The sequence below is a fragment of the Notechis scutatus genome, chromosome 3 (assembly GCF_049901735.1).
Source record: "Notechis scutatus isolate UNSWTSFEM ecotype Mainland chromosome 3, rNotScu1.2, whole genome shotgun sequence".
Lineage (NCBI taxonomy): Eukaryota > Metazoa > Chordata > Lepidosauria > Squamata > Elapidae > Notechis > Notechis scutatus.
Window position 1 is genome coordinate 58,375,428 of NC_142011.1, and position 25,387 is coordinate 58,400,814.

Sequence of the window (25,387 nt, forward strand, 5' to 3'; positions counted from 1 at the left end):
AATGAGGGGTCCTTGGTCCTTGCAGCCTGTTAGGAAGTATGGGGTATTTTTGATACTTGCCAGTTATATAAACTTCAGGAGAATTGGGATGTATGAGATATATTGAAGTTATATGCTTATGCTTACACCCCATTTCTAACTATGGATCAATTTTAAATTTTAAGTACTAGAATCCTTTGTATGTAATAATTCACATAGATATATATTTCTAGAGGGAGGTTGCTTGAAGCATATGGCTTCTGAGGTATAGTAATTATATATCTGTAGTTAGTTGGCTTGTGAATTTTATAAATTACAGAGTAAACCCAAGTCTGCCACCTCCTATACAGTAAATGGAACTATCCGAGGACTGCCTTTCTGATAGCAACAGACATGAAGGAAAATGCTTGTTCAGAACAGGGTCCAGAATATCCCATACTTCCTTACTACCAGACCATTCAAGGGTTAAATTCCTAGCTATGATCCTGCAATTTCTGAGGGAAAACATTATTTGGAGATATTTTTCATAATTGCAGTACTGCCACACACGATGTCTACATCAAGGATGAATCTTTGCTTTGATAATCTACTTTTATCTTGCCCCAAACACCTGCAGGTTATAAAAGACAAAAAGGAAAAGCCAGTACCACTTGCAAGCTGTAGAGTGCATGGATTAAGGGCCTTGGTTCTCATTTGCACACTTCATCTTTTTATGGCTTTTCATCATACTACAAAACAAGAGCATAACGACAGGATGACTCCTCAGATATGGGAAGTCAGTACAGAAAAACATTATAAAAACTATGCAAGCTTCCTTGTGGAGGCAAAAGGAAGCCATTACTTTCCATCCTCCTAATGCATGGAAAATAGGGATTACATCAAAGATTGCAATATCTTCTTGAAGTTATATTCCAAACTTTCATCCAAAGGTGACAAATTAAATACAGTCTATACACTGGATTCAGCCCAGGGGGTGGGATTCTACCAGTTCGCACCTATTTGCTAGAACCAGTTGTTAACATTCTAAGCAGTTCGGAGAACCAGTTGTTAGAAGAAATTACTGGCCTAATCCTGTAAGGAAGGCAGAAAGGAAACATTCTGGTGTTGCTTACAGAAACTGCCTCTCCGTTAACCCTTATTACATTCTTGGCAGGACTAGACTTCCTGTCTCAGGAACCTCTCTGGAGTTTTCTTTCCCTCTTTTGCTGGTACTTTGCTTGTGTGGAGTGACCATTCAAAGTTACAATGGCACTGAAAAAAGTGACTTATGACCATTTTTCATACTTACGACTGTTGCATGACCCCCAGTCATGGGAGGCTAGGCAAGGAGTTGCGTGCCTCAATGTGAGTGATATTGAGTTGACCACGCCCAGCCAATAACATGACAACCAAGCCACGTCCACCCAGTCACGTGACCAAGCCACACCCACCAATTAAGCCATGCCCACAAAACAAGCTGTTAAAAAAATTTGAGTCCCACCCCTGATTCAGCCCCTTCACTTCTTCAGGTTTATTACTGCATATATATTTTGATCTTGGGCCCAGATACTTGTACAAATGTTGGCCACCTTGTATCATGTGAGTGGCAGTCCTGTTGAAATCACAACTTTTCTAGGCAAAATTAACATGTATTGCATTGTATGATGTTGGCATTATTTTGTTTGCTGAATAATGTTAAGAGTATTAACCAAATCACAGAATATACAAGATGAGACCTAGGTCATTTTGCCAGTGTGAAGTGGGTTACAAGGGAATAAAGAAAGCATGAACTAGAGTCTTAATTTGTAAACTGAAATATGTAAGGCATCATCTAATATGCTAGTCTAAATTTAAAATCTTATGTTTTATAATAGCAACTGGGTTACGTAAAGATCAAGACCCCCAAGTGATAATATTCTTTTTCAGTAATAGACTTCACTTTATGAGAAATTCAACATGAGAATGCTTTGGAAACCTTAGTTTTCCCTTCAACTGAATAAAGAAAAGGGGATGCAACTTCATTTGATGAACTTTTTTTTCTGGGAAATTTAGCAGATTTTCCACTTAACAAATGTCATGCAAACCAGGCACCAGAGAAGCTTGTGAGGTTAATTTGGGCTAGCACAAGTATGTACAGTATTACATTTGTATACACATACACACATGGAGAGCTAAGAAACCTTTCATCTGAGAAAGCTGCTACATCACATTTTCCCAGTCTAATCCAGTTCTTTAATGTGGTTTATTTTTCATTTATGAAGGATTGGGCAGGGCTGGTTTATAATTTTGACGCTCCTGTGTGAAACAAAGGGGAAAAAAAATCCCCTCTGGGAGGAAAAAGATGAGGAAGATGTTTATCACACCAACTAATGAAAATGAACCAGTATACCTCTGGGTCAACAGCTGGAGGCCTTTACAGGTGCAGATATGTGTTTTAGAATCCTACTTAAAAGATCCCTGCAAGCCAAACATTTTAGGGAGAAAACTATGTGTTTCCAAGAACCTTTGGTTCATCATGCTTCAGGCATATTTTACATTGTTCATTCTTGTTTTTCATTATTTTCTTCTAATCTACCTGTTATTGACTAGAAAGATAAAATGTAATTTCATTGTAAATAAAATACTAAATATAACTCAAGACAGGGGTGGGATTCAACCGGTGTTATTACCGGTTGGGTAAGTAGAATTATTGCACTAGAATGCCTGTGTAAAATGTGGTCCAATGTAATATTTTAAATCTAAAGAATCACTCTGTGTGTTGAAATACTATAAAGGTAATTTGGATCAAGACTGTTCTCTTACATGGGCCCCCAACCCTAAAGTTTTGGATTATAGATTCAACAACATAACTGCATGGTTATATTTTTATACAGTGGACTTCAGAGTCACAAGAACTACCAAACTGACCTGGGGATCTCAGAAAAGCTGTGCAAAAACCAACAGTAATTGTTTCCAAGTAATTATTTGTCTATTACAAGTAACTGTCTTAGTGGTCAGGACACACTTAATGGTGATCAGATAATGGTTATCTGTGTCGTTATGTGCTTGCCACAAGTTGGAATGAAATGGCGTTTATTATACATTTTTGGCAAAATCTAATACTCACAGTTGGCTTACACATGCATATTGTCTACAATGATTTTCTCCTCTTTTCCAGACTTTTTTTTTAATTTTTGGAATTACAGACAACAGAAGCTGGTTACTACTTCCGCTCAAAGAAAAAAATAAGCACTATATTCACAGTCCAAACTGATAAGAGAGTATTTTTCCGACCCTTCCTCACTTTGTACCCCGTTTCTTCTCCCCTTATATGATGTTTTTTAACCTCATAGGCAAAGTTGAACCAACATGCACTGCCTTCCTTTTCTAATTAGTGGTACTCAGAGAGCTGGCACTTTCATTGCAGATACTTTGGCTCAGCTGTTCTTTTGGCGGAACACAATCTGTGTGGTCCTCGCTCTTAGCTTGGTTGGCAATAAAATGCGTTCACTGAATTTACAGGAACCCATATCACCCTCTGCAAAGCAGCCTGCCTGTCAATGAGAAGAGGAGCGGGGAACTAGTTAAATGGAGGAGACAGACAGATGCCATTGTAAATATTTCTTTATTAAGAGGTAAAGAAGAAGTCTGAGCAGGAGTGGCTGTCAGCGTCAGTGATGCCAGGAGAAATTCATGTAGCACAATCTCCAGCTGAGCTATTGGTTCAGGTTGCCAGAAATCCATCCTTCAGTTCTGCCAGTCTCAGATTTCCATCAGCTGTTCCGTGCCCATAATAACTTCATTTGCATGTTTAGCTGCAATAGAGAGGGAGAGAGGAGGAGAAAAAAAGGTAGCATTTGGGAGAGAGAAAAGTTTAAAAGTTATGCTTTGTCTACTGTGACACAAAAGGGACTATATGGTGTATGTGGCAGTGATGGGGGTAATGTAAAAAGGCTCACATTTAATATTCCAAACAGAGTCAAATACCTGGTTTCAGAACTCGAATGAGAAAATGTTCATGTCTGTATCTCTGCGGCGGTCAAGTAACACAGCTGGGATAGGAGAAGCAGTTTTTGCTGGCAGGTACAAAATCACATAAGCACAAAAGGAAGGTAATGCTCTCCAATCCTAAGCACCGTTCAACTTTCTTGGGTTAGCCCTACATGGAAGTGGGCCGAGAACCAGTTTTCAATCCCTGGTTGACAGGCAACGCTTCTTCAGCTGGCTTCATTCTGTTCTCAGAGCCAGATAGGAATTTACAAATTCTTCCACCTCCTCAGAAATTTTTGACCAGGCTGTCTTTTATTTGCCATTGGCAGGGCTACAGATGCATTCAAACCACACAGAAAAGAGGGATTAAAGAAGGTACTTTCAAAACTGTCCTAGAATTTGTTGGCATGACTGTTTCAGACCAAGAGCATCTCTGCCAGACAGATTCGGAGCCACATCAGAATGTGAGGGAGGCAGGATCACCTGGCCCAGAGGTCCCAGGAGCTCCCACCTGAATGGCTTAGAGAATGCGGTACTTAATTTTATAAGGAGTGCGGGAAGAATCAGACCTTGGAAAATCTAGGTGTGACAAGCTTACAGAAAATCTGGGCTCCTGTAGTTTATGGATTATAGTATTGTATATAACAGTGCAATTTAAGTAAACATAAGGACAACAATTACTCTGTTCCCACAAACTCCCCCAATGGATAGCGGATATCTTCTGGCAGCATCTCTCCTTGAGAACACTGCCTTGGGGGGAATATGAAAGCATCTCCTTGTTATTTGATCAATTAGCCCCAGACAGATTGCTGCTGCTGGTGGCAAAGCTAAGCCATAAAGGAGGAGGAGGAGGAAGAGAAGGAGGAGTGTGTGGGAAGAGAAGAAGGGGTTAGGGCCAAAACCCAGGACCACCACGAAGCTCCAGCCCTCAGGGGCTCAAAAATATTCAGTTTATTCATTCAATTACACACAGTTTCATAAATCCTTTTAAATAAAATACAGTACAGTCCCTGGCACTAAATTATTCTTCTATTACACACCACTGCCGAAAGACTTTGCTGAGTATGAACACTTTTTAAAAGCTGGAGATACTTTTAATAATAGCATTTAAAAAGAATCAGTGTGTTGAGCATGGGCATGAAGCAACAGAAATGTAGACATATGCAGGATCATGTATGCATCTCCATCAATGTAACCTTGAAGTGCAAGTCTTTTGGTCCCTAATATTCCAATGAATATTAAGGTAATAGAAAGCATAAGAGCCTTGAGGACACTAAGAGCACATGCAAGAAACACATCTTTATTTATTTATCAAATTATGAAATTGCCCATTGCACTCACAGAGTGCCAGGCACAAACAACCAGATCCATATGTGCAGAGTTCAAGCTAACTATGCTATTTTATTATATTTTCCTTATTATTCAAGCATTTCCACAGACTGTTCTGCCTTCCCTTGGAACCAAATAGACAAGGTTCTATGGAACTTTGGGGATGGGGTGGGGGGAGGGGAAGGTCAATCCTGGATTTCTTGTGGTTGCATAAGAATTCAAGGCTAATTCCCCACTTGAGACCTCCTCACTGCCTGGCTATGTCCCAACACAGGTCTCTGGGTGGTATACTAGGAGAGAAGGGTTCTGGAAAATATGTAGCTGGAAGAAAAAAAGGAAACAGGCTTTTTAGCACTGACAACAGGAACGTATGGCAAATGTGTTCCACTCATAGATTTTATTTTGACAATAGATGGAACTCAGGGCATTTTCCTATTAGCAGCAAAGCAACAAATATTGGCAGTTTTATTGTGGGTGCAATTTGGCATGCTTTACCAACTATTCTGCTGATGTCACAGCCAGTGTTTTTTTGGCCATGGGATCAACTCATCACTGTTTGACCAGTTAAAGTTGGTGTGGACATAGCCCCACTCCTCTGGCCCTTACCCTCCATTGCTTTGGGCAATAGGGAAGTTTAATTTTTTCAATCCACGCCAAACCCTTACACTGGTCCTGAGACCCTGGATCAGCCTCCTGAAGAGCAGCTGACCAGCAGTGAAGTTGGGGCAGCCGGGTTGTGCGGTGAAGCAGAAGAGAAAGAACCAACCTTTTCTCTGATGTTTATGGCATGGAGCCAACCTCTGCCCTTCACATGCTTGATGGCTTCCAGAACAGCACTAAGCCCATACCCCAAATCTGCTCATTACTTATCAACTGATAGTCAGGCTCCCTTTGAACATACCTGCATAAAACATTTCTTCAAAACAACAGTGAGTCCTGATGGACGCCTAAACCAGCCAGACCTTACTGTATATTTTGGCACCAAGCAAATACTTTTTCAAAATTCTCCCAAGCCTCTAAATAATGTGTTAATGCTATCATGATTTTAAATTTTTCATTCTTTTATTTGTAAGTTTCTGTTCTTTGACTGATTTGATTTTCTCTTTGTTCACTGTTTATATAGTGTCTAGAGAGCCAGTTTGGTGGAATGGTTAAAACATCAGATTAGAAACCAAGAGACTCTGAGTTCTAGTCCTATTTTAGGCACAAAGCTAGCTGTGCATCTTTGAGCCAGTCACTCTCTCAGTCCTAGGAAAGAGGCAATGGAAAACAATTTCTGAAAAACTTTGCCAAGAAAATAGCAGGGATTTGTCCAGACAGTCCTACTGGACAAGATGGAATAGGAAAAAAAATACAGTGCCTTAAATTATGTTTTTGTTAAATGTTTTAACCTATTGTTTAAAGTTAAACTGTAACTTTTGATTGTAAACCTACTCAAGATTTCTATTTCTGGAAAGCAGTAAATAAATGATTTAAATCAATTAAAAAACTTCCTCTGACATGAGGAATAAATACCAATTTTTCTAACTATAGCAGGAAACCACTGGCTCTGCTCCAAAACCTTCACTGTCACACCTTCCCATACTTTTGACATGATATCTAGGCGCTATAATTATTATGGACGAAAGAACAACTACAGTAACCATTTGCTGACCCAGACTGCCTCCCACATACTTCAAAGCCAAGAAAGCATGAGAGGCTTTCGGTGGGAAGGAAGACCACTGCTTATGTCTACCAAAGGTCTGATGTGTCTTTCTTTTGTTGAGAAAGAAAACATTCAGTCGGTGCCAGGGCAAACTGGAAGATTAATCCTCTCCAAGGATTGCAAGCCAGGATAGAAGGAAAGAGAAGCAATATTCTTAGGAGAAACAATCAAAATGGAACAACTCACTGGATTCACTAGAGAGGGGAAAGGGGAAAAAGAGATTTCTTACAAAGGGGAACTTTCATACAATGCACTGTGAGAGGGAAGAAGCATATGTATTTAAGATATTTTCCCACAAACTCTCTGATACCTTGGCTTGAGGAATGTAGTTTCAACTCCAGATAGTTTGCACTACAACTTCCATAATGTTCACCCAGGAGGGAATGTAGGATATTATAGATTTTAGTCTATGATATCAGGTGGTCTGCATCAATCTAGGGGAAATGTGTCTTTCTGTGTGGCTACTTGGGAATTAATATCTTCTGTAGAATTTTGAGTCCTGATCAGTCATAAGTTTATCTTCAGAATCTGAGCAGGGAAGCTAATGTTTTAGAACTCTCTCTTTCCAACCGGATAAGTAAAATGGATATTTTTTTAAAAAAAGAAGTTACTGAAAATTGCTGTTTTTCAGAGTCCCCCCACCCCCGGTTCTTTATTTTAATTATCCTATCATTTATAGTTTGCATTTGTAACTGAAGGCTATCACTTTTATACATTATAATTAAATATTGTATTTTAATGCGGGAGTTTTTGTACTATTTGCAATATGCTAAATTAGACTAAATGCTGCTTTGCAGATAAAAAGCACACAAATATATCTCTGTATATAAGGAGCTGAATAAAAGACGTATTTGTGGATACATTTTAAAATTAACTGTAGTGGTAAGCAAGATGAAGAGAAGATTTTTGCATATCAAATATCTCTTTTATATCTTTTTACAGTTATAAAAGATTGAATAAATAGATTGCTTGCTGAAGAGTCTTACTGAACTAGGAAGAATTATTTACATGCCAGAACATAACCTATATTTTTGTAATGCCTTTTCTTTGTCCTACTTTAGTTCGCTTTCTCATAGGTAGGTGCCACTCTACAGCAAAAGTACTTCTATCTTGTCTGCCTAACTAGTTGGTCTTTGTGAGGAACTTTCTAAATGACGTCATGGCAGAGAAAAGAAAAAAGCAAGTTGTGCAGCAATGCTCTAGAGTTGTTACTAGTGAGCGTAAAAGCTGGTGGTCTGGGAAAACTTTAATGGTTCTCCTTTCAAATGCATGTATGAGAACACGCACTTGAAGGGCTCCCGGGCCCACCTTAGAAGGGAAAGTAGGAAGCAATAACAGGAGATGTATGCAACTGCAGATTCTTGGCGAGGGCTGTTTTCATATACAATCAGAGAGTCGGGTCACATACAGATGCCACTTCATGTACACAGCCAGTTCCCTAGAGTTAAATTTCTAAGACCTTCCAGATGCACAGTTGCTATTATACAAATGTCATATGGTGATTTGGACAGCTAACAACAAGGTCTCTGACTCACATAGGCTGTTTACAAAGAATCTCAGGCCACACAGAACAGTTTCCTGTTATGGTGGATTCTAATCCAGGATAGACTTCTGCATTCAAAGCAGCTTTCTCTCGACCTCTTGACTAAAGGATAATCATTATTTCAGAAGAATTATGAATTTTAAATCTCTAGGTGACAAACAGTTGGGGCATGGTTTCTGTTGGAATTTGGATTAGGACTACTGACAGCTACTAGTTAAAGAGAATCTGATTAAACATAATGTAGAAGCAAACTATGTATGTTTGGACATCAGAAAGCAGAATATATATCAACATGAATACCATCAATTTATCTTGATTATTATGTTTCTTTAACTTACAGTGCTGTAATAAAGCAACTTCTCAAATGAGCAACGATGGTTTATGTACAATACTTATTTCTTTTTTTAAAAAAGATCTTAGATCTTCATTTTTTAAAACTATTACATCGTAAAAGGTGTAGTAACATTCGTAGTTCCAGAAACACTTTTTTAAGGAGGCAGTGTTCCAGCCCCTTGGAAAAGAAGGGTCAGAAAAATGTATCAGAATATAAATGAGAATTTGCAATGAAAAGATTATAAAGTGGCAAAGTGAAGTGATTTAATTAAACATAAAATAATTAAATAATAAAACATAATACTACAATTTTGTGATACTTTAGCTAAGTAGGAATATTCTGAATATTTTAAACGCCAAAAAAGAAAAAAAAATCCAATAGAAGCCTCAAAGGTAATTCAATTTTGTTTCTGGCTCATATGAAGACAATAAAAACTGCTGATGCTTCATAATTTGAGATATTGTTTATTATAGGGAAAAAAGAAGGGAAAAGAAGTTACCAAATATTTAATTAAGAGAGAAAACATATGGGGTAAAAAGACAAGCTGTAATTACTTTTATAGCCAAATAAAGTGAAGATAGAAAATAGTTCCTTCTAGCTATAAAAATAGCCCAGCCACCAACAAATTACTCTGTAATACTAGGCCTATATTTTCCTGAATTAGCATCCTTTAGGTCTATATTAAGCCTTAAGGATTAAAGAAGGTTACTTTATTCTTGAACGCCGATGTTTAAAGGAAAAGAGAGACGGAAGCAAGCTATACTTTGATGGCATAGCACACTTTCAATATCAAAAGAAATGATGACAGCTAGACTTCCTGGGCACTCTGTATGTTTGTGTGTGTGCTTGTGTGTGCACATATATGACTATCTTTCAAAAAGATGTTACTAATTGCTTTAAAATATTATCAATTTCTAAGTTTCAGACCCACAAATTTAGGGATCAATTTGTTCAAAAATCCAAGATACAAAAAAACCCTGCACAGGGCTTGTTCATACTCTGGAGAGTTAACTGCCTTAGTGTCCATCCAAATTAAATGACAAAACATAGTGTAAATACTTCTGCCATAAGCGTAAATACAGTGTATATACAAACTCAGCCAGTCTTTCCATTACAAATTTTGAAGACCTTAGAAGCGCATCGCTTGCGGGGGGAAAAACATTAAACATTCTCTCCACCCCATAACTAGCTAGTGCTATAGTTTTTTCACAGGCCCACATCTAAGCAAAGGAGAACACAACATTTCAGATATTCCTTACAAAGCTTCAGGGTGAGAACCAGATAGTTTAGATAGCTGTGCTTTGTCAAACTGGACCTCATCAATTCACATGGGACAGTTGCCAACACTCCTTGAAATGTAAATGAAGGAAATCACTTAATCCTTAAAATAAGACTGTTGTGGGCATGCTTTTAATCTGAATAACTCTGTTTCACCTTGATCCTAGCATGAACTGCTTAGATCCCAACACAGAGCATCATGTTGATCAATGAAACTATGCCACAGTTGCTAAGGCTGCACTGCGTAACTTGGCAGAGCGAGTAATGTCCGGGCATAGGCTCACTTATATACACAGGCACACACATAGATTAGCACAGGATTAGGCAAAAAGTACACGTGTAAGTGATTTGCAATACATTGTCAAGAGGTTGTCTCTTGATTTTCTAACAATAATAATTAAACCAGTCTGCTGAAAAAGAACATTGGTAGACATATATGTTTGAATCTGACCATGTTCTCACTTGAAATAATGTTTTGCTCTTGGCTCCAGCAAGTACAGTTAGTAAACAGATTCTGAAAGCCTGAATGGCAGGTATCATTTCATAAGGGACTGGCATAAACTATTGGAATTAGCTTTAAGACAGGGTTTTAACAATTAAACTCTCTCTGAAGATCTATCCCAGCCTTCTTACTTTCTGCAAATATTCAAACTGTCTCATAAAAATGGTTAACTACCAATATTTTGTGCAGTTTACTACTGTCTACTGTCACACTCCCGGCCTGTGGGCCAGATGCATCACGGGTTGGTTACACCTACGCCTGCTTTAGCAAAGGGGGGGGGGGAAGTCCCAACGCCGCCGTGACGACATCAGTTTGACACCCCTGGTCTATATGATATAAGTTTTCTCATTTTTGCAGTGAGTGAGTAAAAGTGCTTCTACTATTTTAATTTGGGTTGGACTTCTAAAAGTTTTGCTTCTGGCAGTTCCTTCTACAATTACTGTCTTATTAAATCTATAAAGTGGATTAAAATGGAACTAGTTCATTTGCATAGCTTCAGAGGGCAATCCCAGGAACACAGATGGATTACAGCAATGTTTCTCAACCTCAGCAACTTTAAAATGTGTGGACTTCAACTCCCAGAATTCTCCAGCCAGCATTGCTGAGGTTGAGAAATAGTGGATTGCAATACCAGCCCTTTTAACAATCACTGGTGAGATTCTACTTACATTTAGCTTCTAGGTGCTGCCCATTTCCAATCAAACAGTCCTTGAGGTCACTTCCTTTCTCTATCACTGCATGATGGCAAACAACACAATTCTGTATGCTGCACCTGTAAAGATAAATGAGGATTTAAAACAAATGTAGAAATTAAACTAACCATCATTACTGTAACCAAGTAAGTGAGGAAGTGATGGGGAAGCAGAACGTTTGCAGTGGATCAGAAAGTCAAGATAGCACCTGTGACTTTGCAATTGAAGCCCCTCCCCTTTTACATATGGTGAATCCACAGTGCATGGACAAAAGGGGCCAGGCTTCAATCCCATGGCTGCAGCTGTCATCTTGACCATTCCCATTGCCCCTGATGGAAGTCCTGTGGGGAAGAGATAGGCAATATATTTAAGTGGCAAAGTATAATTATGGTTTACAGAAAATTAAATCTTTCTCTCCATTTAAACTAGAGGTATCAAACTTGTGGTCTGCAGGCTGGATATGTCAGGGCACTGGCCACGCTCACCCCCATTTTAGCGAAGGGGGGAAAAGTCACAATACGCCACGTGACGACATGACGATGCAAGCTTGACACCCCTGATTTAAAAAGTACATAAACGAGAGTATGAAAAATCTTCTATCCAAAATTCTGGTCAATCACAATTGACAGCTTTGGTGGGCACAGTTAAATAATTTATATTTACAAGAGATATCATAAAGGAAGCACACAAAAGGAAAGCTCTATATAAAAAATATAGTGGGGAAGTTTAAGGAAATGCAGAAAACTATTATATGGGTTTAGAAAACCTAGAATAGGTAACACTGTGGGAGAGATCTATAACCTGCAAGCTGTGAACCTTGTTTACTTTTCTGCCCAAAAACAATGTAAACTACCTCCCAAGAAAATGGAATTTTTGCCTTCTGCAGGAAAAATATTGAAGGAGATTCAGGTATTTTTCTCTGTATGACCCCCATATACTGGATGAATGAAAGTCAGGGAGAAGAGACACAGGGCAAAAAATAAGCAAGATCGCCATATTTGGACTGCAAAAATCCAAATGGTGAAAAAATGGCAACAAAGACCTACTAATTGTCATCTGATGTTTGCAGTCCAGATATGGTAGCCCAGGAATTCAAGAACATGACACATGAATCAAAACAGTTCGGGAGGCATTCAATGCCATTGGAATTCTATAGTAGTATCAGGTATCTTTATGAACCTTGATTATTTGCAGATAATAAATCAAGAAACGCTAATGACAACACTCAGACTCACATAGAAACACAAGTGTATTGATTATCCCTCACATAAGAGGAATGAAGGCATACCCATTGCAAACATATCCTCATGACTGATGTTTGGTTTTTCAATGCCTGTATTCAACGATGTGAGTTAACACAAACAGCTGAACACTATTCTTTATAGCTCATCTATGTTGGAACAAAAAACATGCATATGAAAATTTCTAAAATTTATGAGGTTTGAAGTAGGAATATTGAGGAATTAAGAGTTATTAGCATGTTTTAATTATTCCTTTCTAGAGAACAGAAAAGGAAAGGGTAAAGAAAGGGAAATCTATCTGGGTTCAAAGAGGGTATCATCAACAAAAAATATTTTGGTAGATCTTGATATCAAATATGAGGGGTTCCTTCAAAGTGATGGGGTATAAATCTAAAATATTGGAAAAGTACTTTTATAATTAACAATATTGGTTCCTAGGAGCCAACATTGGTTTGTCAAAAATAAGTATTGCCAGATTAAACTCAACCATCTTTTATTGGCAATCAATAATTTGATGGGTACTGAAACAGTAAGAACAAAACGTATTTCCTACAGTATCCTTATTGAACTAGACAGTAAGCATAATGAATGAAGATTGAATCTTGGAAGATGAAGCAGTAGCTTGAAACTAAATTAGAGAATTGACTATCTCAATAAAATGAGACTAAATTAAACAAATATGTAACATCTAACATTTAGATATAAAATATCAAGTATTCACATACAGATATAGCAGCATAACCAAGAAGGTTTAGGTATTTCTGTGGATGACAATATGGAATAAGAATAGTATGAAAGTGAGTCAGCCACACAATATGAAAAGCTAATGCAATTTATCCCAAATAACACCAAATGACTGTTTTACTCCACTTTGTGTTAGTTATGCTACATCTGCAGAACTATGTTCATAACTAGGTGCTGTATTTTAAGAATACCATTGACATATCCAAAAAATAGCAGCTTAGGAAAGTTGGATGTCTACAAATCCTATTAAAAACAAGAACTTTTGAATGTTTTACAACGCAAAAGAATTAAGGAGACATGTAAAAGCAGCCTTCCAATACCTGGAAGTCTATCTTGAGAAAAACTATTCTTTGTTGCTCTAATTCTAAAGACAATGAACAGGAGTGGCTGACAAACATATTTTAATTAAACATTAGAAAAAACTTCCCTTGAATAAGAGCTATTAATAGTGAAACAGATTGTCCATGTGGGCAGTGAATTCTCTTTCTCTGGAAATAACAATTAACAGGACAGCTATCTTGATATAGAAAAATAAAAAATCAATTCTTATTCACATAGATCATGTTGTATCGTACTGTCTACAATCTTGCGTTTCTAGTCCACATGGAAAAGGAGAGCTTTTGTTCTTTTAATCTGCAGGCAGAAATTCAGAACTATAAGGGGTTAATGGGTAGCTTCCAGTTGGCCGGACCACAAAATAATTTCACAGGCCTTCCACAGGGGTTTCATAATGATGGACCACAAGGCTACTTATGCTAATACTCCACATTTTCCATCTGAAAGCTCCCAGAATAATTAAAAGCAGGCAGTTCTGTCTTCAGGGTTATAATCTAAAAAGACATGGTAGAGAAGGAAAATACAATGGGAATGAGAAAGAAAAACAAGGTACAACTTTTTGCAATGACTAGAATGATGTTCTGGAAAGTCCTCCTATTGGTTGCTATGGTTATTCTTCTACTGAAACATTGCTGATAAATTAGGCAGGTCATCCATAGTTGGTTTCAAATATCACAACAGAGATCTTGACTTCTTAAAGCTTCAGAAATGCAAATGGATTTTGATAAGAACACCAATTTTTGTCCTACACCTAGAAACTGGTCTTCTATGATCACAGCCAAATTGATGTCTCCTACAGACTAGGGAAGAGTAGGTCTATGGTATGAAAAGGAAGAAATACTTTGAACAGGAAGGACTTACTCAATCTTAGGCCAGCAGCCTCCCCTTTCACACAAGATAGATTTATGCATGATGGAGTCATCTAGCTCAGGTTCCCTTGGCAAAGCCTCTTATTGAGATGTTAATTCTGAGGGGGAGTCTGAATAGACAGCTCTTTCCGTGGGTTTCTTATTCCTGCTGCACTGATACAGCTGTTACCTTTCCAACTGCTCCAGCAGTGATAGCAGGAAGATTAACCACCCCTTCACATGGGCAACAGGATAAAAATGTAAATGATCCACTGGTTTATACACATTTTCTAATCTAATGTGTCCAATAAATGGGAAAACACCTGTTGAAATTATCTATTCTTATGATTGGTTGATTTAATATTCTATTCAAAATAATATACATTTGGAATCAACCAACCAAAACAAATTTCAGTGCTGATAATAATTCAGGATAGAGATGCTGCTAATGCATTTTGAATAAATTGTGAAAACCAATTATGTTTGATTGAGTATACTGCAATTTTCTATAGTTTTGGACAATCGGAACATCTCTTGCAGTAAGTTGAATGGTTTAAAACTTGGCTAGCTAATTAATATCATTGTTACTACTGAATTTACAAGGGTATAGTCTTCAAATTTCAGACTCAGATTTCCCAATGTATAAGTCTGTCATGAGAATATGAGTCAAAGTTACATTTACATCCAATGTTTTCCAAATATGCCTTATACCATGAAATAAGAGTTTTGACTAGAAAATAGGAACCAAATTTCAGTCATATTAGAAGCTCCATAATAACTTTCATAATTATGTCCACTAGGATTCTATAAAGAAATAGAAGTCAAAATGTATACATAGTAAGAAAACTGAAAGTTGGAGAAATTAAATCCTCATTATTACATTGTATTTCTTTACCTGTAATTTAGATAAAGAAAATATTGGGTGCTCTCCTCTTAAAAAGTTTCTTGGTAAACCATTTAGATGAAATACCTTACAGGTATTACCATGGGAATCATACTAATACTTATATAAATCTTGAAATAATATTATTTTACTACATTAATCCTTCTGTAATAAAGTCTCTGAGATTTATTTATATAAATATTAATCTAAAATAAAAAAAATTAAGAATTACATCTAAAACTAGGAATTGGGGTGGGGGGAATAAATATTCAAAGATATTCTAAACACTAAGTAAATACATTTTTTTAGATTTCCGTGGATACGTTACAGTTTTTAAAAAGTATGTGAAACTTACTTCAATGAATTGAGTAACCTGGTATTTAAGAAACTGATGGACTATGTCTATAAATCTTGATATAGAACCTTGATAATTATGAGTAAAACATAATATTTCATCAGTATATAATAGTGATTTGTGTTCATCTCTACTTTTATACCCAGGATATACTTCAAATCCTAATAAGAGAGGCCCAGGATAAGTGAAATTAAACATAAGAGGAAAAATATCTTTGATGAGTTCCATCTTGATAATTTACTTTGTAATAACTCTGTCAAAGGAATAAAAATTTTAATCCGATTAGCAGGAAGGAAATAACCAGTAGAAATCCTAGAATGGTACATCTTAAATATACAAGTAAGCAAGATTTCTCACCCTTTTTCTGATACTTGATAGTACAGGATGGATAGTGAAACATGATACAATCTTATCTGCTAGTGCTGTTGTCAGATTCTGAATTCAACAGTTAACTAGAATATCTGAGAACAGTTTGTACTAAATTAGCAAAATTTTTACCAACCTTCAAAAACATTTGAAAAAGCATAACTATAAACTTCCAACAGTACAGGAGCAAATCCTATATATTAATAGTGTATAGATTTTTTTTGTCATTTAACAGGATAGCTATTAAGATTCAGCTTTTTTTCTAGTTTGACAGATGACATAAGGAACAATGATACACATAAAATGCCAGTATTTCGATAGGTAAAAGGGGGGAAAAAGAACTTTCATTCACCTGAGATAAACATTTCAAAGAACTAAAAAGAAAAAGATAAAAACCATAAATAGAAAAAAGCACCAAAATAATACAGTTAAAATAATATAGTCCCTCCTCCCCTAAAAAACCCTAACACTACAGGAATTTCTCGAACACATATGCCGAAAATACAGTGCAAGAATTTCAATAAAAATGGTATGGAAGTAAACCACTTCTTTTTTGTCACTGAAGATTGGCCACAGCTGTCTCAAAGCTTTGACAATAAAAATATCCAAAGTTACTCCTGAATTACATATTTTGGGTGCATAACTTTTTTATATCAACATTTTGACTGGCAAAACCAATCCTAATCAATCTACAAGTTAGTTTGAAATCATTGTGAAAGGGCTTGTAATATAATAACCTCTCCATCTTTTTTAAAACACTGAGCCTATGGAACTTTTTTTTTAAAAAAAATATTTCAATAGCTATGTCAAAGTTGTGTGAGTTTCAGTTTGTTTTATAAAAACATACAGATCATTATTGTGTTAGGAATTGCTGGAATTAAAAAAAATCTATAACTGCACACATTTATTGGAGTTGAAAGAACCATTCCTCATTTGGAAGCTAGCAAAACTGGAGTAACATCTTCTCTGACAACAGGATGATGGAAGCACATCAGGGCTGGAAACAGTTTAGAGTTCAATCTCTGTATGTAGGATTTCAGGCACACATTGATAATTCTAGCTCCCGCTATGGCTCTGCCACACAACAGAGCAATTTGGCTAGTATTTACCACAAGAGCAGAAAACAAATTGAAGCACATTTTGTGGGTGTTCCTTCCACTCACTGACAGCTGTAATACAGGCATTTGGAAATTACTTGCAAATGCTTTTTTTGTGCACTTTTTGAAAAATCAAACCATAAAGACTGCCAACAGAAGAACTGTATGTTTGTTCAATTTCAGCCTCATTTCTGTTCTTCCCTACCATCCAGAATAAAGAACTAGAAATATTTATATTCTATACAATGTTTATATTCTTATACAACAAGCACTTTGTGTTGGGGCCGTCTAATTTTCAATTTTGAGCAGTGCAGCTTTATAAAATTACAAATATTAAAATTTGTTAGCTGTTGTAAGTGTGTTGATAGCAGTTATCTTTACAATAATGTATTTGAAGCAGTAGTTTCTAAGATTAATAATATATTATTATAATAAAGTTTTAACAACTGAAAGGCACACCCCATCATAAAGTTTAAGAGTTTATGTTTTGAGCACCTCTGTGACACATTAGCTTTATAGACAGCGTATTTTGCAAATAACTTTTGGGTATGACTAAGTCTGCCACACACATCCTGCTGTGCTCTGCCAATGGAGCAGCAGGGACTACTCCAAGGAGGGATAAGTGGAGAATGCCAGTAGTGCATGCCAAGAGTATCTCCTTGGGTAGGAGTATTGGGTAGGAGAGTATCATCTTGGGTATCAAGAGTATCTCCTTGGGTAGGTGTATTCAACTCCTACCCTCAAAACGATGCTATAGAGCATTATACACCAGAACAACTAGACACAAGGAGTTTTCCCCCGAACTCTGCTAAACAAATAATTCCCTCAACACTGTCCAACTATTTACAAAGTCTGCAAAGTCTTACTATTAACCTTCTCATCACTCCTTATCACTCATCCCCTCCCACTTGTGACTGTATGACTGTAACTTTGTTGCTCATATCCTTACAATCTATACTGACTGTTTCCTAGTATGATTTGATTGCTTATTGTTCCCTATGAAATATCATTAAGTGTTGTACCTTATGATTCTTGACTCTTGACGAATATATTTTTTCTTTTATGTACACTGAGAGCATACGCACCAAGACAAATTCCTTGTGTGTCCCATCACACTTGGCCAATAAAGAATTCTATTCTATCTTTCCCAGCAGGATATACGGAGGCCAGAGAAATCAAATTGACTATATTATTGGTAAAAGAAAGTGGAATAGATCAGTTATAAATGTGAAGTTATATCCTCTCAAGTATGGAAAGCAGATGTGCCTTGGCATGACTCCATCAACTGACAACCATAACAAGGGACCAGAATTTCTGTTGCTAAGGAAGGCAGTTTTAAAATGACTTGCACCCGATTTTACAACCCTTTTTTGCATGGTTAAGTAAATTACTCTGACTGTTAAGTAATTCACACAAGCGAATCCATTTCCTATGTTGAGTTTGCTTGTCAGACGCTGGCTGGGAAGGTTGCAAATCATGTGATCCCAGGACACTGTAACTGTTGTAAATACATGCCAGTTGCCAAATGGCCTGAATTTTGATCACATGATGTGAGGATGCTGTGATGGTCGTAAGCGCCAGGACTGGTTGTAAGTCACTTTTTCAGCTCTGTTGTAACTTCAAGCTTTTGCTAAACAAATGGTTGAAAGTCAAGGATGACCTATAACCTCCATCCAGCAAGAGTCCCTCAGAATTATGGGATTTATAGCCCCCAATTTACATCTATATTGCAGTAAAATATGAATTCTAAAACCTCAGTGTAAAATTGATACATGAAAAAGAGAAATATATCCAACAATATTTTCAGCCCAAAACTTCTCTCAGTTGAGAAATGCCCCCCCACAAGGAACTACTTTAATCAATATGGAACTAATTTTAAAATGAAATATGAAAATGTTTGGCAAGACAAAGAGTCTGACTGGGTTTAAAGCCTTCTTAAACGTTTGGATAATTTTATTAATATTAATATGCAAGAAACAGTTGTTTTACTTGATCTTTTACAAATGAAATAAAGTGATAATATTCATAATGGTTTTATACATTCAATACATGTTATAGTATGCTCTTTTAGGGTAAGCAAAAGTATGCAAAGTGCAAAAAACAAACTAGAAATAGCAATTAAAGGAAATTATGCATGGGATTAGAAAAAAGAAATATTGCTAAATGTCATTTATACCAATACTATTCACTATATTTCTCCATATTTTATCAATTTGCATTGTCTTGATGTATTCAATTTTTTTTGGAAATGTGATCAAACTGCCTCAACATATTTCTTACTTTACATAGTGATCACTCAATTAGTATTCAATCCACAATAATTCATTATTGTTCATTTCTGGCATGTCTCTTTTTGTTGTTGTGTTTATGTGCTCTAGTCCCACTGCATACAATTTAATTTTATGCTTCATCTAACATAACCAATTCTCACTAACATATAAGAAAATAGGCAGAGAGGTACTCCTAAATGTTGCCAATTTTACTTCCTGACAAACATTTCATCTGTCTTTATTAAATATTCTATTATGGTACATAATTCATCAACTTCTTTTAATTTTTTGCCATTTTTCCATAAGCCATATTTCTTATACTGGTATTTACACATGTATATTACCTGATGAGAAACAAAAATCTGCATTCCCCTGCCCAACATAAAGCCTTACTGATGTTCACAAATTTTCTTTTTTTCATTTGTACCTTTTAATCAGAATTCTGCCAAACATTTTCCCATACACATTTAATAAACTTACCCCTGTATTTTTTGTATTTCTTTTTGCTATCTTTTCCTTTGCATATGATATTAAATGGTATTCTTCCAGTCATCAGGCATGGTTGTAGTCTTCCCACACTTGTTAAACTAAACAGTCATAAGCAAATCCCATCTATAGTTTAGCCTTTCTCTGTTGCAGTGTCTACTCCTGCAATCTTACCATTTTTTAACATTCACATAGCACTGATGTCTTCCTGTTTGTCATTTTTTCCTTAGGCCCTAATATTTGTAGCATTTGTTTCCATTCCATTGTATGCCATGTGCCTATAATTCCCATACATAAATATAGCTTTCAGCGTTTTTCACTTCTGTTTCATTTCAAATTCTTATTTCTTTTATTTTTAATTCTATTCATTCTGCTGGAGGCTCCTAGTTTAGCTTTTTTTCATCTATCTCCAAAGCAATAATTTCCATCAAAATTTCTTTGCATTTTTGGTCTGTGTTAACTTAACCATTCCTTGCTCTCTCTAACATTCTTTGCAACTTTCTCTATAGAAAATCTTCCTCTCATCTGCATTTTTTGCACTCATTCTCAATTTTTAATTCATTCACATGTGCCCTGACGTAAGCTCTTAAACTATGTATTCAAAACAAATAAATTGTTTTTTTTAAGCACATCCTCACCAATTATCATTCTCATTCGTTCTTGGATATCTGAATGGCCCAAATGATCCATTTGCTTTTCCTGTCCTCTCTCATCTTGTTCCCAGCATCCATGCCAACTAACAGAATAAATTTTCCCTGGAATGTATTTATTGAGAGTGTTGTGCAACTTTTTCCAGAACTTATCTCTGATTCTTCCAGATGTCACTTGTAACGTGATCTTTTGTATATCTAATGGAAGTATTCTAACGTTACAACATACTGGCTTGAATTCAACTGTGTCTACTGATCTACATGACTGATAATGTCGTTACACTACCTTTTTTCCCCCTCCTGTCTAGTTCCTAGGGACCCACCAATGTGATCCTAAAAATGGGGGCAATAGAGACCTGATTTGGCAGTGTGTATAAAAGAGTTACACAGGAAGGAAAGGGAAAGGAACTTCGATCCTGTGAACTGAAGTATATGTAATTCATTTGCTTTATTTTGTTGAAGCATGTCTACAAACAGAGGGTTGTGAAAAAACATGCATTCATTTATTAAGCAGCATGATGTATCTGCCAAAAGAGCCAGTTGGCATCCACAGAATTGTGATGTCAAGTTCACAGGAAGCGATAACATTGCTCTATGCCACACTGGTAAACCACAGCTGGAATACAGTGTCTAGTTCTGGTCACCACAATACAAAAAAGAAAAAAAAATGTTGAGGAATTAGAGAGTTCAAAGAAGAATAGGAGATGGTAAGGGACTTGGAGGCTAAATTCTTCCATATATGATGGAATAGCATTGGACACAGGATGCATTTATTCTCCAAAGCACCCAAGGATAAAACATGAACAATCAAAGGATGCTCTACAGAGAGAGATCCAAAGTTGAAATAAGGATGAGTTTCCATTAAAAAAAACATTTTAATTAAGTTATAAAATACTATAAAATACAACACAGAAAAGTAAGTAAAAGAGCAGTGAGGAGGGAGGGGAAAGGGGAAAGAGAAGTGAAGAAAGGTAGGGAAAAGAAAAGAAAAAGAAGCATTGACTTCCGACTCTCTTTGCTGCTGTAGACTAAAGCATTAGCATCAAATCACAGCTTTTTGTTTTTCCATAATAATATGAACAAGTCATTTCTATAAAGATCAATCAATCTAATCCATAAAACCCAAAGTCAAAGTTACATTCTTTTCTACATCAAGCACAAAATTCAGAAGCAGTTTCCATGTGGAAACAAAAGTACTTTATGCTCTTTTCTTTAATCAGAGTAGTCAGTTTTGCCAACTCCATCAACTTTTGCAACCATTCTTCCATGGTAGGTATTGAAGTGTCTTTCCATTTTTGCACATACAATAGCCTTGCTGCTGTCAACATATATAGTAAGAATGAGTTTCCTGACTGTGAGAGCTATTAAAGCTCTGTAAGTAAGTCCTGGACGCTCTGTCACTGGAGGTTTTTCCAGAAAAGATTGGATGACTATTTGCTCAGTATGGTATGAGAATACCTGCAATGGACAGGAGGTCGGACTAGAAAACTTCCCAGGACCCTTCCAACCCTATGATTCTATGATTTTTTTTAACTCAAAATTCAGGTATAAACCTTAAGATATATGTATATAACATGTTGAATATTTGTTCAATGATTTCAATTTTTGAAGAATGTAAAAGTTCATTTTAAATTTGTTTAGAGCAGAATTAAAAGTCGACAATCTTTTTCATTCATAAGAGAGAGAGAATATATACCCACTTTTCGGTTAGAAGCAAAAGCATAGTTAGCATATTGTTTAGATATGATGAACAGAAAGAGGGTTTGGCTTCTCTTTAACTGAGGGCACATGGAGAAACGATGACCCAGAAGACAAAAGGGAAGGCAGTAGATTTAAGTCTTTAAAGCACAGACCACCTAACAAGATAACTCTGAAATGCTTCTAATTTCAGTAAGGCTGCAACTTGCACCTCCCTCTCATTGTAAACAACTAATCCCAGCAGAAAACAACAGAGAGTAAAATGTATACTCATTCTGCAGCATTCCAGACCGTGCTTTATCTTTTATTTATTTTTCTAAGAGGTCAGAGATTGGGGGGTGGGTGGGTGGGAGGAAGCCAAAGACACAGGCCATCTCTTGTGTGGCCTTAAAGGAAGCTGTTTTAAAGGCAACGTCCAAGAACACACAATCTGGAGTTTTTATAGCAGAGCAATTCCAGGCTGCATTCTCTCCTCCCCGCCACTCTTTTTGTGGTAAAGCTACACAGCTTTAAACCAAAGGACAGGGTGGTCGATTGCTTCGGAAAGAAATGTAAAGAGTTGGGAAATAATTCCTTTTCCTGTTGAAACTATAAATAAGAAAAGCTGATTTACACAGTGCCAGGACTGCTGACTTTCAGAGCATGCTATCTATCTATAAATCAAGTGTATTGAGCAAAGTTAAGGAGAGTGGGGGTGCTCTTTTGCTTAAAAAACTGCATTTTTTGCATTCTCTTTAGTCCCAGAAAATAGAAATGGACGAAAATGAACACATAGGAAGAGTCAGAATAATCAGGGAGGCTGAAATATGCACTGTTCGCATACAAGAAAGAGAGTTCAGCAAGGCAAAGAGGATCCATAATTAAAGGCTATATTCCAATTATTTAGGATTCATTGATTCACAGCCCTAGGTGGGTGATCAGTCCTTGCCTTATAGTCAGTCTGCAGATATTAAGAGGTAGAATATATCTGCTACTCTATCTGGGCATCTAAATGCCAATCTGGAATATCAACCAACTCTTAAACTGCATTTCACAGGGAAAATATTCTGGTCCACCTACTTATGGTTGGCTATGTGATAAAGCATTTGCTTGAAAAGGCAAAGAGAATTGGGGTTAACCAATTTGTAAAACTGAACCTTCCTGGTTGAATATTGTGAATGTGAAATTGTTATCTTTTCCATGTTTGGGATCTGAGACAGTTTGGAGGTCTTGTATGAGATCTGATACTCATAGATTTTGGGTTGACCTCTCCTAGAGCTGCCGCCATTATCTTCTGTTTTTCTGACATTACTGTTTACTCTGAAAAAGAATTAACACTTGTGCAATGCTACTCTCTCTAAAGCGTATTAGGAACTGTTTCGAAGCAGTGAGAGGGGTAATAAATAGAAATGACTCAATTTTTCATGCTGGAATTTTAGTGTTTTGGTAGGATAACAGGGAGACATGCTATCATAAAAAGCAACACATTTCACTCAGTGGGCATTTCCATTAGGTCACAGGGCACAGTGCCATAGTCCTGGGTGGCCTGCTTACTTGGGTGTTCCATAATGGCGAAGGACACTTAAGGTGTCAGTGACCGACATTGTCTATTAGTATAATGCAGTGCAGAACTCATCCTGGAGCTCCAGAAGCATAGCTGTCCAGGCCCAATGCCAAAGCAAGCATCTTGCTGGCTGTTTTTTGTCGGTCTCTGGCAAGAGCTATTGGATTTAAATATAAATCTTACAAGGAGAATATTTTCTGTATTGGGGCCCTTTTTAAATAACAACCAACTTCCACACAGACTATGGAACACACCTTCATATTCATGTGATGCCGTATCTTCTCAGAGTGGCTAATTTGAGATCCGTAAGGATAAAGTTAGTATCTTTGTTTAACAGAGTTTCATCTAATTCTTTATATTAATTCTGAAACACATTGCTTAGTAGTGCACATTGCCTACATTATGAGAATCTGTTCTTTTACAGGATCTAGTGCTCATGGTCCTGCACACTGGGATAAATGTGGCATGCATGGCTAATATGAGAGGCATTCAGCAAGTCCTGTGAAAGGAAGATACCATCCCAAGAGTATAATATAATGTATCTGATCATCTCCACATGAGTGCCACATTATTTGCAGCTTTGCAAACTATGAAGTTGGAAGCAAGCCTCTTTTCTCCTGAGGGAATGTCTTGTAAAGTCTGTTATGATGGTACAGTATATAAATATCACCTTGGAACCGGTTTGCTGTAATGCATGCATTATATAAGATGGACAGTGAATGAAAGGTTTTGTGCTGTAGTCTATGAATCCCAAACTGCCCCCCCCCTTGGGATTAATTACAATTTTTTTTCAGCTCTGTACATCAGGCAATATTAAGAAAATCACCTAATCACTTCATGATCCATCTTCAACTAGTTCTATTACTTTCTTTTTAACTTCCCCTTCACTTGGACATATTCTCACAAAAAAACAGCATTAAATTGGAGACATGTGGTAGGTGGCAGCAGGGTTTAACTAGACACACATGCTCTCCCTCATTCATAATCTTGCTGCAAGAACAAGACTGTATCATTTGCTAAGGCAAATTCACCTGGTTTATGCATGAGGTGCGGAACAGCAGCTCTTGTTTAAGGGCCCAGATTTAACAGGTTCAGCTATATGTTTTGTATTCTTTACATTGCTATTTCACATATCTATACCGTTTGTGTTCCAAATGGCTTACAAATTTGTGCTAAAACAATTCACAATAATAATTTCAGCAGCAGTGATATCTCTAGACAATGTGAAGAAATAATGTGATGAACTTGTATTAAGTGACTATAAGAGATCTGGTAAATCAACTTAATTAAATATCTATGGAGATGCTCAGTCATCCAGGTCATGGTTGTCCCAAAGGTGCTTTTTCAAAAGGCAACTGGACTTTCTGGTTTTTCTTTGAAGACATTTTGCTTCTCATCCAAGAAGTTTCTTCAGCTGAATTAAGTTGCATAGAAATCTTGTAGTTATTCTTCTTCATTTCTTTCAAAATCCACCATTATTATCCAGGATTGCCATCCAAATTTGGGTGACCGTTTTTCACCTCATTAATGGCCATTCATAGCAGTCCTCCCAAGGTGGAA

General features: G+C 36.7%; 1 protein-coding gene across 3 annotated transcripts in view; it reads right to left on the minus strand.

Annotated features, from left to right (window-relative positions):
• Positions 1–3,546: 3,546 nt before the first annotated feature.
• EIF2B3 (eukaryotic translation initiation factor 2B subunit gamma) overlaps positions 3,547–25,387 on the minus strand; it is a 91,220-nt gene continuing 69,379 nt past the window's right edge. For all 3 annotated transcript variants that reach the window (XM_087960180.1, XM_026665772.2, XM_026665773.2), the window contains exons 11-12: positions 11,287–11,390; positions 3,547–3,752 (exon numbers count right to left, since the gene is read on the minus strand). In XM_087960180.1, the coding sequence (XP_087816306.1) occupies positions 3,700–3,752; positions 11,287–11,390 (157 nt within the window). In that variant the 3' untranslated portion in view covers positions 3,547–3,699. The remainder of the gene's footprint in view (positions 3,753–11,286; positions 11,391–25,387) is intronic.